At 49.0% G+C, this 15,335-nt stretch overlaps 1 protein-coding gene across 6 annotated transcripts in view; it reads left to right on the top strand.

Moving 5' to 3' along the window:
* Window positions 1-15,335, top strand: part of SAMD4A (sterile alpha motif domain containing 4A) — a 242,859-nt gene that overhangs the window by 213,256 nt on the left and 14,268 nt on the right. For all 6 annotated transcript variants that reach the window (XM_004472777.4, XM_004472776.4, XM_058293407.1 and 3 more), the window contains 3 exons: window positions 5,369-5,487; window positions 10,927-11,128; window positions 12,612-12,738. In XM_004472777.4, coding sequence (XP_004472834.2) covers window positions 5,369-5,487; window positions 10,927-11,128; window positions 12,612-12,738 — 448 coding nt within the window. The remainder of the gene's footprint in view (window positions 1-5,368; window positions 5,488-10,926; window positions 11,129-12,611; window positions 12,739-15,335) is intronic.

Raw genomic sequence — 15,335 nt, 5'->3', positions numbered from 1 at the left:
CTAACCACAGCCCTCCTCTCCCACTCTTTCAAATCCTCATTTCTGTGGTTTCTCTCACAGCAGCGTGAATTCTCATGTGCCCATCGCGCCAGCCAAAGCTCTGTCAGCTGACCAGCTGGCAGGGTTGGGAGCTCAGACACACCATACTCTGAAATATTCAACCGTTCCAAGACATTAGATTTTTTATGGGAAAAAAAATAGAGAGGTGTGTGTGATATTTTTCCCCCTTAATGGTTTCCCCAGAGAAGCCAGGCTGTATCTGATGATGGCTGAAACGTATGTGGAAAGGCTGATTTATATATTTATTTTAGGAAGGGGCAAGGCTCTGAGAATGGGTTTCTTTTCACCATTTGCCTGTACCCCTCCCCCAAGTCCCAGCCAGCCCTTTCCTATTTCCAGTCCCAACACTGCATTTGGGGAGTGTAAGAGCAGGTAAAAAGCAAACAAAAGAAGAGAAGGCAAGAACACAGTTACGAATGTTTATAAGCCACTCATTCAGAGAATATTTATTGAGCACCCGTGCCCTGCTCTGGGTAGCTCACAGTGTAAGGGTAGCAGGTGACACAAGGAGAAAGCAGGGCAGCACATAGGGGATGATAAGGGCTGTGCCCAGGTCATCCCTGCGTGCCGCGGAACACAAAGGAGGCATGGAGCTGGAAGCAGGGAGTTTCCTCAGAATTTCCACTGTCTCCAAGCTGAGACCTGCTAGACCAGCTAGAGTCTTCATGGTTAAGACTAAGTAAGGAGCGGAAGAAGGTTCCAGGCAGGGAGTGTAGCATTTGGGGGGCTTGTGTTTTTTGGGGGAGGAAGACATTAGTAGGGATGTTGGGGGCACTGATCGGGGAGGACTTAAGCTTCTGAGGAAGCAAATTGGAATTCTGCTTCCACTGCCACTCTTGGCACTGAGCCCTCAAGATATTGCAGGACAAAGGACCTTACCTCACCCCAAGTCTGCAGAGCCCCTGGGACAGAATAAAAATTCTCCCGCTGCCCTTGTCAAACAAGGACTCGCTCCCTAATTGGTCCACCCCGGCCCTGAAACTTTGCCCAGGGCTTCCCACTCATAGGCCATCCCCGGGTGTCCTGGCTCTCGTTTTTCTTTGCCCTTTCCCACCTTGGCCGCCCCAGATGATTCAGTCAAAGGTGGCACTGTGTGGTCCTACCCCCTGCTTGGCTGGTGTTCCTGCAGGCAGGCGGCCTCTCACTGCACCCGAGGGGGCCTCTCGTTGATAGGCCTTGCGGGCCAGAAGGGGTTCCTACATGCGTGCTTGCCAGAATTGACGGGCTGGGGGCCCCTGCGCTCCTCTTTGGAAGGGAAAATGTTGTTCAGTACTTTTCCTTATTATTTTAGTTCCAGGAGGAAGTGCCTGAATAATTTTCCACAGCCTCAGGTTGTGCTCCATGGATAACCTCCCTGAGCCCGTGGAGACATGCAGTCTCCGTCCTGGCCCAGGCTTAACCTGGGCTCAGCGGCACAGGACTCCCTTTCACAGCCTGGACATGCTGTTCTTCAGCTGACTGGACGGGGAGGGTGGTGACTAAGCCGAGAAAACTCCCTTCCTCTCCAAGGGTGAAGGGACCAACTCCCTCGAGTGGTGAAAGGAAGGACCAGAAAGTTCTGAACTTTATTTCTGAGACCCATCCCTTAGTCTCCGGGGTTGTAATTCCAGGCTACTTCCGTGCCTTTAAGTGGTTCTGGGAAGATGGGCCCTTGTCCCCTTTCTAAGCCTTTTAATCCAGCCATAAAACTTTGGAACAAATCTTAGCCATCTTCTTCCAGACAGATTTTTATGGGTCTGGGCCTGATGGGCAGAGTAACTCTGAAGTGGCTGACCGGCTGCGTCTGGGCAACCTTCCCTTCCCTCCAGCCCCTGAGGACACTTTGCTCCCCAAGGCCGAACAGGGCTGCCAGTGGGGTGGCTGAGGTGAGGCGTTAGCGCCACAGCTCACAGTGGAGCTCCTGCAACAGAGCGCGCTGTGCAGACGCAGGAACCAGCTTTCAGAAATCAGCCGTGACCGAGCTCCTCTCCCTGCCTCTCGATTGCAGCTTCCAGAACTGAGAGGAGCCAGCCACCACACTGACTCGGCGTTGCTACTGGGCTCGCTCCCGTTGCAACCCTGAATTAAACGAGCCAATGCCCTAGGTGTTGAGTGAGCAAGTGGACCTCTCAGTGGACTGTAAAGATTATTCCCATCTTCTTGGATGCTCTTTGCCGTGGGAGATGTCACATATGAAGGGTCCTTGGAAACACTGTTAATGCACATCCAAAAAGTGAACGATTTATACCTTTGTTACATGGAAACTCAGGCTAGTTGTCCTTCGGCTTGGTTCCGGACCAGCTCAGTAGTGCAGTTTTGAGACCTCGAAGTCATTTGTTTTGTGCTGTGTTGAGAGCTAAAGGTGATTGTCGATTACCAGGTGTGACAAGCACCCGTGACCACCACTCAAGGGCTGGTCTGTGCAACCACACCAACAGGGTTGGGCCGCTGTGAGCAGCATCTGAAAGACAGAAAGACAGTCAGACTTTCATGATTTTAAAAACACCCTCCACGTCTTTGGGACATGGAGCTGCCCTGGATGGTGCCTCAGAGGTAATCACTGGACATTGTAAATCCTCACAGGGCCCACTGGATGGAATGGAGGAGAGTATGGGCCATGATGTGGACCATTGTCTATGAGGTGCAGAGGTGCCCAAAGATGTACTTACCAAATCCAATGGAAGTGTCATGATGATGGGAACGAGTGTTGTTGGGGGGGGAGAGGGGGGATGGGGGGGTGGGGTTGAATGGGACCTCACACATATATTTTTAATGTAATATTATTACAAAGTCAATAAAAAAAAAACAGATGAAAAAAAAATAAAAAAAAAATAAAAACACCCTCCACACAACTTAGATTAACAAATAAACTAATTATAAACACGCTTACCTTTGCCTACCCCAGAATGTCTTGTACTTAGTAGGCGCTAAACTGTTGCATGAATGAGCTAAAAAGGAGCATCACGGTCTCCTCTTCGGCCTGAGAACAGACTTTTGCTCTCCTTTTGCCATGGAGTAAATTACCCTCCAGAATGAGTTCTTTTTTTTTTTTTAGGAATTTTTTAAAAATATTTATTTATTTCTCTCCCCTTCCCTCCCCCACCCCAGTTGTCTGTTCTCTGTGTCTATTTGCTGCATCTTCTTTGTCCGCTTCTGTTGTTGTCAGCGGCATGGGAATCTGTGTTTCTTTTTGTTGCATCATCTTGTTGTGTCAGCTCTCTGTGTGTGTGGCGCCATTCCTGGGCAGGCTGCACGTTTCTTTCGCGCTGGGCAGCTCTCCCTATGGGGCGCACTCCTTGCGCGTAGGGCTCCCCTACGCGGGGGACACCCCTGCATGGCAGGGCGCTCCTTGTGCACATCAGCACTGCGCATGGGCCAGCGCCACACAGGTCAAGGAGGCCCAGGGCTTGAACCGCGGATGTCCCATGTGGTAGATGGACACCCTAACCACTGGTGCAAGTCCTCCGCCCAGAATGAGTTCTAATTCCAACTTCTCCATTGAGTTATCTTTGCTGAATCTAAGTTCTCCTTCCCTATAAAATGGAGAGAAAATACGTGCAACTGATTGCTATAAAGGTTAAGTGAAAAATGTGAGAACTTGCTCACTTTCTGTCCCCCACTCCACCTTTTGTTGTTTTTTTAAATTTCTTATTTAAATAAAAAATGTACTGAACTAACATGTGCTGAACCACCACCAAGAGCCAGGCATGTTCTAACTGTTAAGTGTTATCTCATTTAATCCTTATATAATCCTTTGAGAAGGGTGTTAGGAGAAACTGAGTCTTGGGTATGGAAACTATCTTAAGGGTGCAGGGGGATTCATACCCGGCCCATCTGCAACCACATGACCTCCTGGTCAACTCCCTTCCCGATGCCACGTTGCCCAGAGTGCCTGTGTCTTCGTCCTCACTGAGTAAGCCCATCAAAAGCCGAATCTCTCCCCCACCCTGCCAGCAGAGATGCTTGCCCTTCCCACCGTGCCCTTGGACACCCTGAGGAAAACCAGGTCCTCGTCTTCTAGCCAAGAGACTGGCCCACCACGCACCCGAAGAAGGGGCTACACCTTTCCCTGATGGGGCCCTGAGCCCTTTAGCCGCCTCGGCCCCCTGAGCGAGTCTCCTTCACAGGCCACCCAGGAGGAAAGGGTTTTGCGTGTCGTCAATAACTTTTCAACAACATGACCAGCACTTTTTTGTTTTTGTTCACCTTGCTCCTATGTTTAGACCAAAGAGCCCTCCGGAGAAAATTAAGCCGTCATGTTTTTTCTGTTTTTCAGGAATCTGTTTCCTTTATGGGAAATAGTCAAATCGTCTGTTGCTCTAATAGTTTATTGCTCCTTACGAGATTTCATGCCTCACTGACAAAACTACTTGTGTGTGTTATGGCCATGATCGTTACTGCTGTTCAGTCAAGTCTGCTGGCGGTGTCACTGTGCGCCTCAGTTCTGGGCTCCTGTCGGGTCTCATCTCTGACCTGTGGGGTCCGCGCCGTCTAGGGGGCTCCTGCGTCGGAACCCCCAGGCCCCTGCTGAAAGCAGGTGCTCTCCAGCTGCCCCTCCGGCCCCCCCTAAAGCAGGCTCTGCACCTGGGATGTCTCCTGGCTGGTTCTGATGTCCTGAGTCCGTGCTCGGGGAATCAGAGCCCACGTCAAGTCCTTCCCTGAGCTGCGGCAGCGCCAAGACTGCACACAATCGCACACGATACAGACAAGAGCGTATCAGGGCAAAACATCCCTTCCCACCGATTTTGACTAGAAAAGACTTGAAAATGCATCAGATCTACCCATTTTCCAACACTTCACACAAGATACAAGTCAGTCTTGGTGCACTGGGGTTTCCATTGGGCATGGGATCCCGTAACTGGATATTTTTCAACAGAGCCCTGACACTCGGAGAATATTCTCCATTCTCCAATGCCCTCAGACCACACACATCAAACAGATTGATTTTTAGAGTGGTTTAGTCTTTCTGTTGATTATGAAAATGCAGGGGGCCTGAAAAAGCCAGAACATTCAACAATGAATTTTGCAATTCATTCTTCACTAATAAATAGAGTCCAGGGGGGATGGGTAAAGTGGGGGGAGGGTGCATCTGCCAGAAATGCAACAGAAAAAAGAGGCTTGTCAAAAGCTTAATGCAGGTACCTGACCAGACACCTCCAATGTCGGAAACTTACAGGCAACTCCCAAATGAAACAGCCTGTTGTTTGGACCGGGTTGGAAACAGGTGGAGAAAAAACAACCGCAGACTCGGACGTGTTCCCCTATTAATTGCCTGTTTCTCTAACGCCAGGCTGCATCACCCACTAAAAAGTCCTGTTTGTTTTTGCAGGCATTTACAGAGACGCAGAAAAAAAGATTGTTGTCATGGAAACAGCAGGTGCAGAAGCTCTTTCGGTCTTTCCCTCGGAAAACCCTTCTAGACATATCAGGATATCGACAGCAAAGAAAGTACGTTGGGATTTCATTCTTTGTAATGCTCGGTAGTTCCCCCTGTGCCTCATTTGCCTGCCTCGGTTTCTGGGGCAGAAATATAGCAAGGCATCCTGCCTTGCTCACCCAGACACCGTATGGCAAGTTCAAATCTCCTTCCTTAAACAGGTGGGATTGGAAAAGGGCTGGAGAGAGAACACATTCCCAGAGAAAGAGTGGAATGTGGTCTTTTCTGACTCACTTCACATTCTCAAAATGATGGTGTTAGTCTGGAGGGAGGTGTGCGTGGGGGGGTACAGTTTAGTGAATACTAGCAAAATCCCTAGTGGTTTACCAGCGAGAGGCATTTCGGAAAGGAAAAGAATGGGCTTTTCTATCAGCACCTTAAGTGGTAGTGTAATTTTTTTTCTCCCTCCTAGCTGCAGACAAGCTAATTATAGTCGGTGGCAGGGTGAAGAGCCCAGTGCTGGTCTATTTTGGTCTGAGCTGCAGCCTAACAGTGGAGCGGGACCATTCTTGATTTTTCATAGTGCTTCAGCTTCTGGATGTGGTTAAAAATGAGCCTAGTTGTACTTTAGAACCCATTACCTTAATACGGTTTTAAATGGAAGACTTCACTTGCATAGGAAAGGTGAATTGCAGCAGAAATTTAGGGGGAGGAATTAAGCAGAGGGGTTGAGTTAAAGCCTTGAAGGATGGCAGGGGGTTGTTGGCAGATGAGGGAATGATAATACAAACATCCTGAAAAATCAGCATTCTCTTTCCCATTTTTAAACATGAGCAGATAACATTTTTTCACTCCCACCTAAAAAGTTCTGAATTAATTTCCCAGCACATATATAGAAGCTCTGTCTGTGTTGTTAAAATTTTTTGGCATTTATTTGCATACGTGTGTCTTCAACCATCACTGTTTTTGTAGTATTGAAGGGAGATGAGGGCTGTTTGAGTTTATTCAAAGCCTTCATTAAAGATTAATTTAAAAGCTGAAGTGTTATTAATTCTAGCACATATAATACTGTTGTTTATTAAACAGACATTTATTTAGCACTATGTACCAAATAGTGGTATCTAAGCACTTTAAGAACATGAATCCATTTAATCCTTGCAACAGCCGAATGAGGTGGCAGTGCTGTTATCATGCCCATTTTACAGACGAGGAAAATCAGACCCCAGGTAACTTCTCTGAGGCCGTCGGTAGTGGCATGTCCAGGATTTGGACCTGCAGGCCAGCACCAGCTCCAGAGTCTGTGCTCTTAACAACTCTAGACACCGTGCTGCTCTCCGGGAGCCTCATCAGGATCTAGAACTCCAAAATCTTTCCCTCTCAGGGCCTCAGGCTAATGTATGGAGGGGAGGGTTCAGGTGAAGCGAGCCTTCTTGCCAGCCCTGTGGCCCCAGTGCCTCCAACATGGCCCTCCTGGTGGGTTCCGCGTGGCATGGACAAAAGGCAAGGCCTGCCCCTCAGCCTCCTCCCTTGGGGCTCATCCCCATCCAAGGCTCATGGTCTTCTAAGGGCAGCAATGCTTCTCCCAGGTAAGGGAAAGAGACTTCAGACTCCTCTTGCAATTCCAGGCCCTTGGGAGACAAGTTCCAAGAAGAGGAGATTCAGAGATTGAAGATGAAGATGAGACTTGAGCTCTTTGCCTCTCCCAAAAGTCCCATCCCCTGCCTGTGTCAGCCCTACTTTTTCCTTGGTCCACACCAGAGAGCCCCGCTCAGGCTAGAACCAGCGGCATTAACCTTGGCTTCTCTGAGGTGCCCTTAACTAATAGCTGCCATTGGGCTAACCCAAGGTTTGCCCAGTCAGAATCCTGGTAGACTTCTTTTTATTGATTAGATAAGAATGATTCAATCCTTGATTATGAATTTTCAATTGGCTGTTGCTAAAGCGCTAGAAAATATTTTGTTCTTAAAAGTATTATCTCTGGGATATTTTTATGCTATCAGTTTGCTTCGAAGACCTGTTTCTCCAATAATGCAAAGGTAATTGCAGCCCAAGCCCTTCTTGTCTTATCACAAATCCCCAATTAATTGGTTCTTATTAGTGTTATTTTTATCAAAGTCTTTTCGTGCATTTAAATGCAATGAAATCAGTTGGTTATATTTAGGAAGGCAGAGAAGGAGAGACACAGATGGGCAGAGCAAAAGAATGAGAAATGCAAACTACTTTGTCGCCCTGTTCTCACCCCAGAAAGCATGATTATTTCATTAAGCCTAGTGATCTTAATGAGGCAGTCATTCTGGTGGTGAGCAGTGGCAGCCCTCGTCAAATCCAGCTTTATAAAAACCAACCAAAGACTCCACAGAAGGGCCCCAATGTCAGTAAAAAGATGGCCTAACCACATCCCCCTTTCTGTTCCCATCCTACCCCAAAACATTCTGGGCTCTACCCCACTGCATTCAGCCCAGCTCAGAGTCCTAACATTTGGAGTCCCAAGAGCAGTCATTTTCCCAGTGACTAAGGTCCCAACAGACTCATCCTCTTGCTAAAGAATATAGACTTGCCTTCCTGGAAGCACAAATCATTTTAGCATCACTCATTGACTGCTCTGTTTTGCATATGAAATAACTTTTTAAAGATCCAACCAAAAAGGAAAGTGGACAAAAAAGCTATCTATGCTAAATAAGGAAAAGTCTTAGCAGAATACTGAATCATCTCCAGGTGGCCAAAATTCCAGTTCCAAAACCCAAAGAACTAGTTTTCATAGTTAAAAAACAAAAACAAAAAACCCTCCATCCTTGTCTCCACCTGTCATGGATCTTAGGTTATCCTTCATGTCCTTTGCTCACATGAAGTTACTTCTACCCCTCCTGGCCCTAATTTCTTCTTTCAAAGATTTTTAGACCTTAACAAAGAAGGAAAAGGAAAACTAAGAAGCTAAGTACTGTGAATGTCACCCATCTCAGCACATTTAGATGAGCCTTTGACTGGACCCTGGAACCCTCTCCCTGGCTAGAAGAGCCTGGAGGTAGAAGCACACAAGCCCAGAAATCAGTTGCAACCAGCCCATCATGGAATTCTCTCCTCTGTCCCCTCATACCCTTGGACATTTAGAAATTCTGGGGAGAAGGGAAACATTTTGCAAGATCAACTGTGCTGATATCAGCCTTAGATGTCTTCCCCCTGCACATACACAGCTCTCTCGCTCTCAGGAATTTCCTGAATTGCAGATCCCCTGTTCTCCTCAACTGGTTAAAACTACGTCACCCTATCTCCTGGAGTTTCCTACAAGCTTGATGCAGACCTCTCCTGTGTAGCTGGGGAAAGCAAGTCTGTTCCATCTTGTGGCCGTTGGAGGTAAAACATTTGACTTAAACATCCTTGAATGACTAAAGCTGACTCTTCTTGGAAAGAATGTGCTCGTTCCTAAAACACTGTTGGCTGCTGTGTAACCTCCCAGAACCTGAGGCATGTGCTGGAGAGGACGCGTTCCTCGGCGCTGAGATCACTGGACCAAATGGGAGCACAGGCGTCAGCGCATAGAGGCCAGGGTCCCCGGCGGCCTTCCCACGTGGACCTGGCAGAGGCATCGTCACCTCTCCTGGCTCCGTGTGGCCAGCTCTGAAGGGCAGGCCTGTGGCGTGGGAGCAGTCAGTGCCCTGGGTCCAGCGTGCTTGCAGACGTCACCTCCATTCTCATGTCCCTACTCTCAGGAGTCAGCTCCTCAGAAATAGGATCAGCTCTTCTACTTGGAGAAGCATTTTGAGGGCAGTGATTTTGTCATTCATTCACTCATTCATTCATTCATCCATTCAAACTGTATGTACTCTGCTGGGAGCTGATTTAGGCACAGGATGTATAGGACTAAGGACAGACGCCATCCTTTCTCTCCTGGTACTTACCTCCTAGTGGGCTCCCAGGCCACTCTCTCCACCTCTGGGCCAGGAGACAGACCCAGGTTCTGATCTGCTCCTGCCGCTTTCTTGCTGGGTGGTGTTTTGAAAGGCGTGTGAGTGCTCAGGGCGTGGGTCCAATCTGCAGCACGATGAGCTGGACTAGAGGTGGCTTGGAAGGCAGAACAGCATGCTCGTTACCCTTCCTGGCTCATATTCCAGCGCTGCCCCCTGCTGGCTGTGGTCTTCACCAAGTTAGTACATTCTCTTTTACTTCTCCAGCTGCCAGAGGGAACCGCGTGCCCACTTCATAGGGTTGACAGGAAGATTAAAGAATCAATGCACCAATTTTTAAAATGGGCAAAAGGATGTTTCTCCAAAGATTATATACAAATGGCCCCTAAACACATGAAAAGATGCTCAACATCATTAGTCATTAGGGAAATGCAAATCAAAACCACAATGAGATACCATTTCACACCCAATAGGATGGCTATTATTTTTAAAATGGGAAGTAACAAGTGCTGGAGAGGAGGTAGAGAAATAGGAACCCTCATACATCGTTGGTGAGAATGTAAACTAGAGCAGCTACTGCGGAAAACAGTTTGGTGTTCCTCAAACCATTAAAAATAGAATAATTTGACCTAGCAATTACGCTTCTAGGTGTGTTATATATATACCTGAAAGAATTGAAAGTGGGACTCAAACAGATTTTTGTACACCATTGCTCATAGTAGCATTATTCACAATAACCAAAATGTGGAAGCATCCCAAATGTCCATCAATAGATGACTGGATATGTGGTGCAGTAGTGCTCCAAAATATATTCACCAAATGCAATGAATGTCCCATGATGATGAAAGAGGTTGTTGATGTGGGAGGAGTGGGGTGAGAGGGGTGGGGGATATATGGGGACCTCATATTTTTTAATGTAACATTTAAAAAAAATAAAGAGAAAAAAATAGATGAATGGATAAACACAATGTGGTATATACATACCATGGAATATCATTCCACTATGAAAAGGAATGAGGTGCTGATACATGCCACAACATGGTGGAGCCTTGAAGACATCATGTTGAGTGAAATAGGTCAGACACAAGAAGACATATGTTGTATGGTTCCACTTACATGAAATACCTAGAATTTGCAAATCCATAGCATCAGGAAGTAGATTACAGTGTACCAGGGGCCCAGGGAGCTGGGGGTGGGAATGGGGAGTTACTGCTTAGTGAGTATAGAATTTTCATTTGCAGTGATGAAAAAGTTTTAATGATGACAGTGGTGATGGTAGCACAATATGGGAATGTAATTAATATTGCTGAATTGTGTACATGAAAGTGGGTAAAATGGGAGATTTTGAGTTGTATATATGTTACCACAATTTTTTAAAAATTTTAATTAACCAGAAGAAAAGGAATCAATGTAAAAGCCTCAGGACAGTGCCTGCGCAATCACGTACACTCACAGGTGTTTTCATCGTGGCCTCTTCCTAGCACAGAGCCCCCCCATAAGCCTCATAACCGTTAAAATGTGAGCAGACCCCAAGGAGGCAGCCTGGGAGTTGGGAAGGGTGGAAGCTGACTGATGGTCTCTTGCTTCTTTCTCTGTTCACTCTCCCAGCCGTGGGTTTGGACAGTCCAATTCCCTCCCCACGTCCGGCTCTGTGGGCGGCGGCATGGGCAGACGGAACCCTCGCCAGTACCAGATCCCCTCCCGGAACATCCCTTCGGCCCGGCTTGGACTCTTGGGCACCAGTGGATTTGTTGGCTCCAACCAGCGCGGCACCACAGCCAACCCCACCATCATGAAACAAGGAAGACAGGTTGGTTCTGCCGCAGAGAGGAGAGCGGGCCAGCTGAGCTCAGGGCCTGAAGCTTCAGGACCTCCCCAAAGAGGGGGTAAAGCCATGAATGTGCCTCAGAGGTGACAAGGGTTGCTGCATTGTTTCTCTGGAAGGCCAAGCTACCTTGTGACTGCATGTGGCTCACGGGGACTTGCTTGAGATGCCTCTAGGGACACGTCAGGGCCTGTAGGAAGAAATGCAAGACCTATTTCTTGTTTGCATTGATCCTTGACTTGCCGGAGCAAACCTCTCCACCTTCCCAAATCTGAGTTCCAAAGGCACCTGAAGCATGTAAGGAGCAGGAACTTTTTTTTGGCCTTCCCATCTGTGACAAATAACTCCTTAAACACCCAGCTGTGGTGGAGAATCCGCAGCCTGAGAGGGAACGCTTTCTCAGCCAGTCAAAGCCAGCACTGCTCAGAGGTTGCTCCTCTACATTTGGAACTGATCTCTCTGTCCCGTGGGCCCCTCAGCCCTCTAACCCTGCCCACCCACCCCTAGCCAGTGCCTTCCCTGCTTTGTGAGGCTTTGCAGTTTGGGGTTGGGATTGGGAGGGGCACAAAGGGGTCTGAGGTTCTGGGTTCTCATAAGAAACAAAAGGATGAGGGATTGGTTAAAACCAAGAAAACAGCTCCAGGCGAGAGAGGCTAGTTTTACTCCCCAGGGAGTAACAGTGCCATGGTGACCACTGTCCGGTGACCACTGAGCCCCCAGATGATTTCAAGAGGACATCCACATCATGATAAACACCCATGCCGAGTTGTGCTAGCTGGTTGCCAGCTGAGAGCGGAGAGTTTCTATGTTTCCCCCTTTCTTTGGAGTAAATTGTAAGACTCTCAAAAAAATCAAATGAGAGTCCTGAAATAGTTTGTGTTCTTCATTGCAAACATTTATAGAACTCTCCCCTAGTTCCTAAAAAAGTGACAGGCAAAGCAAGAGCAATAAAAGGTAAAAATAAAGAGTTTTGAAGACAGTGTAGAGAGAGGCATCCAGAATAAAGTCAGCTTAGAGCGAGGCCTTAGAGCAGGGGCTCTCAGCCAAGGCTCCGTGGACCCCCAAGGGGTCTGTGGAAAGATTTCAGGAGGTCCATGAGCTTAAATTGAAAAAAATCAACTTATTATCTTCATTTTCTCCGACCTCCAATGCTGAGTGTCATAAAACCATCTGCCGCTACATTCTGAGAAGGGGCCTAAGGTTTTCACCTGACTGGCCAAGGGGTCAGTGGAACAAAAAAAGGGTCAGAACCCCTGCCTTAGGGAGAGACCTGGGAGGAAATAAAATGAACATAATCAACACCCCCTTTCTACAAAGACACAGATGGGCAGTGCTGACCTGCAAGCCCTCCCCCAGAAGTTAGTGGAGAGTTCTCCCTTGGTATTTGCCCCCTCCCTGAATTTTAACTGGCGACTCTGACCTTCCAATGGGCCCAGATTAACAGGTTCCCTTTTGTGTTTCTCACTAGAACCTCTGGTTTGCCAACCCTGGGGGCAGCAATAGCATGCCAAGCCGGAGCCACAGCTCCGTCCAGAGGACCCGCTCGCTGCCCGTGCACACTTCTCCTCAGAACATGCTGATGCTCCAGCAGCCGGGTAAGGCCCAGCGCTTGCTCTCCCCCTTGCTTCTCCCCCGACATGAGGGGAGACCAGGAAGCCAAAATGGATGGCCTGGTAAGCCCAGCCGGAAAGCGCTTAGCCTCGACTGTCACCACGCATTCCTTTGAGCCCGTAGGAGACTTTCCTTATTTAAACTGTGCCTGGCCAGCAGGAAGAGCGGCGGATGGCTGTGAGCCAGCATATGTAGCCCCAGAGTTGCTTGCAATCTGATGGAGATATTTTTGATACTGGTCATATTTCTAGTTTGATTAAACCAGGGACATTGTGGAGGATTTTTTTTTTTTTTGGAGTGGGAGGGAAGAGGGGTTCTATGAGTAGTGTGTGAGTATGTGTGTGTGTGATTTGTGTAAAGGTGGGAAGTATGGTATATGGAGAGAGAAAGTCTGTGAGCCAGAACACTTGACTGTGTTGACATTAAGAGACCTAACTTCTCCCTGGTTGGAGATTGCCTTGCAAACATGATACCTATTAGACCAGCAGTCTTTCTTTTACTTGGTTAAAAAGCAGCTCGGCATACTTCAATTGCACCTTTAACCATGCCTCCCAAAAAAGAGCAGCCAGGCTTGTGATCAGCCGACAAGTATTTGAGCCTTTCTGGGTACAGACCGTGACCTGGACTCCAGGAGCAGTGCGAAGCTGTGCAGGCAATTGCTCCACCTACCTGGCTGACCTCCCAGGCAGGCAACGCTGAGATGCGATGCACGTGGAGGGAAGTAAGCACCCTGGGCAGTAGAAACACTACACAGTAAGTCTCATAGGAGTTCAGAGAAGGAAAGCCTGCCTGCGGTGGGCAAGGAAGCAGAGCTTCAGCGCACGGAAGGGTGAAGAGTTGGAAGGCAGGAGGGTGGAGTTGCAGGCACAAGGAGCTGAGGGGGCGGGACTGCAAAGGTCAGTGGAAGGTGGACCGAGGGGGCCGTAAAGATCGTGGCTGATCATGGATGACTTTGAGCTCAAGGCTGCTCTAGTGGGGAGTCTCTGGACGCTTCCGAGCAGGGGCAGGAGGAGTGAAGGGGAGGCAAGCTGGAGGTGGGAAGGCCGGCGAGGAGGAAGGTGCCGGAGGAGTAGGTGCTAAGGAGCTACCATGGGAAAGGCCTTATAAGAGGCTTTTTGTCTTCTGGAACTCGTTATTTGCTTACTTCAGTGTCAAAGTTGCTTTCCTCCATTTTGACGCCTGTAGCTATTTTTCTTCCTGAGAAGACATACTTGAAAACATGTGGGTGATGACGAGACCCTTTCCCCCAGATCATCTAGTCCTATTCTCTCTTCTCACATGGAATTATGTGTAATCCATTCCCAATAAAAGAAGAAGCTGGACAGGATTCAAAGACCTGCTGGAGAGGAGGAGCCCTTTCACCTCCTGTGCCTTCCCTGCCCGACCCCAGCCCCTGGGGGCCCTCCGGGCTCCTTCCAGCCTCTCCTTCCCGGGGCTCTGCTCCAGGTCCTCAGTGCCACCTTTCGTTTCCCTGCAGTCCCTCAGGCCTCCTCATTGGGAGGGCCTGTCCCGGGCAGTTCTGTCTTTAAGAGCAGGGCCAGCCTGAGCACTGGAGGAGGGCGCTTGGGGTCTTTGGATACAGATTCTCACTCCACGCTTTGTTCCCTCTGTGGTTCGGCAGCAGTGCCGAGTGGCTGCTCCCACTCGGGGTAACTGTGAACCCAAGAGCATCTCCCCCCTCTGCACACGATGCCCCTTGTCCCTGCGTTTGAAGAATCAAATAACACAGAAAGGCTTAGAAGGAAGGGGACTGCCCCCTTGTCCAAGCGGCAGCTGCTTCTCACAGTTGCTTTTCCATTTTCCTGGTCGTCGCCTGCAAATCTCTAAATAATATGCTTGGCACACGCGATTTAGAACTCTAGAACCCTTGGGGCTTTATTGTTTTTTAATTAATCTCTGGCCCACGTACTACAAACCCACCTCCAGCAAAGCCCTAATGAACCGCAGGGTTTCTCGCAGCGGCCAAAGCATGGGAACAAAGTACTCCATACCTCCTCAATGAGAGTAAAATGGCGAGTACCCAGCAGGAGCTGCTCCTCGTCCCTGCCCAACACTCATGGCCCAATGCCAGGTGGTACTTCCTGGGACACGGTCATGAAGGCTGAGGCAGGACCAGGCACAGCCCGGGACCCTCACTGAAGGGAAAGGCGGCTGCCGAAAGTCTCCACCCCTGTTCAGGGGCCTCCTCACCCTTTGCTCGTGGCTCCAAGTTCATGCACCTGCCCTTGCAAATCACAGGCTGCTTGTCAAGACCACCAGTCACTGTCAGAATGTATCCTTCTTTCCAAGGCGGCAGCCCCTTGACCAGGCCAGAGGAAGGCTTCTCTTAGAGAGAAGGGGCCTCTCGGAGGCATGTCTCCTCCACAGATGGGCATGTCCCCTCAAACGCAGCACAGCTGGTCCTGGTACCCGTGGGCAGCAGGAGAGAAGTGGGGAGAGGCCCGAGCTGTGCAGCCCATGCAAGGATGTCCCCCGGCCTTCAGGAAGACGTTTGGCTCAGGGAAAGCAGACCTCACTCTGCTCCTTTGCAGCTGAAAGCCTCTTAGGGCTGGGCCAGAAGAGAGACTGTGGTCTGTCGGTG

This window comes from Dasypus novemcinctus, chromosome 3, assembly GCF_030445035.2.
Source record: "Dasypus novemcinctus isolate mDasNov1 chromosome 3, mDasNov1.1.hap2, whole genome shotgun sequence".
NCBI lineage: Eukaryota > Metazoa > Chordata > Mammalia > Cingulata > Dasypodidae > Dasypus > Dasypus novemcinctus.
Note: the sequence above shows the minus strand (reverse complement) of the source record. Positions and strands in the feature narration are given on the sequence as shown.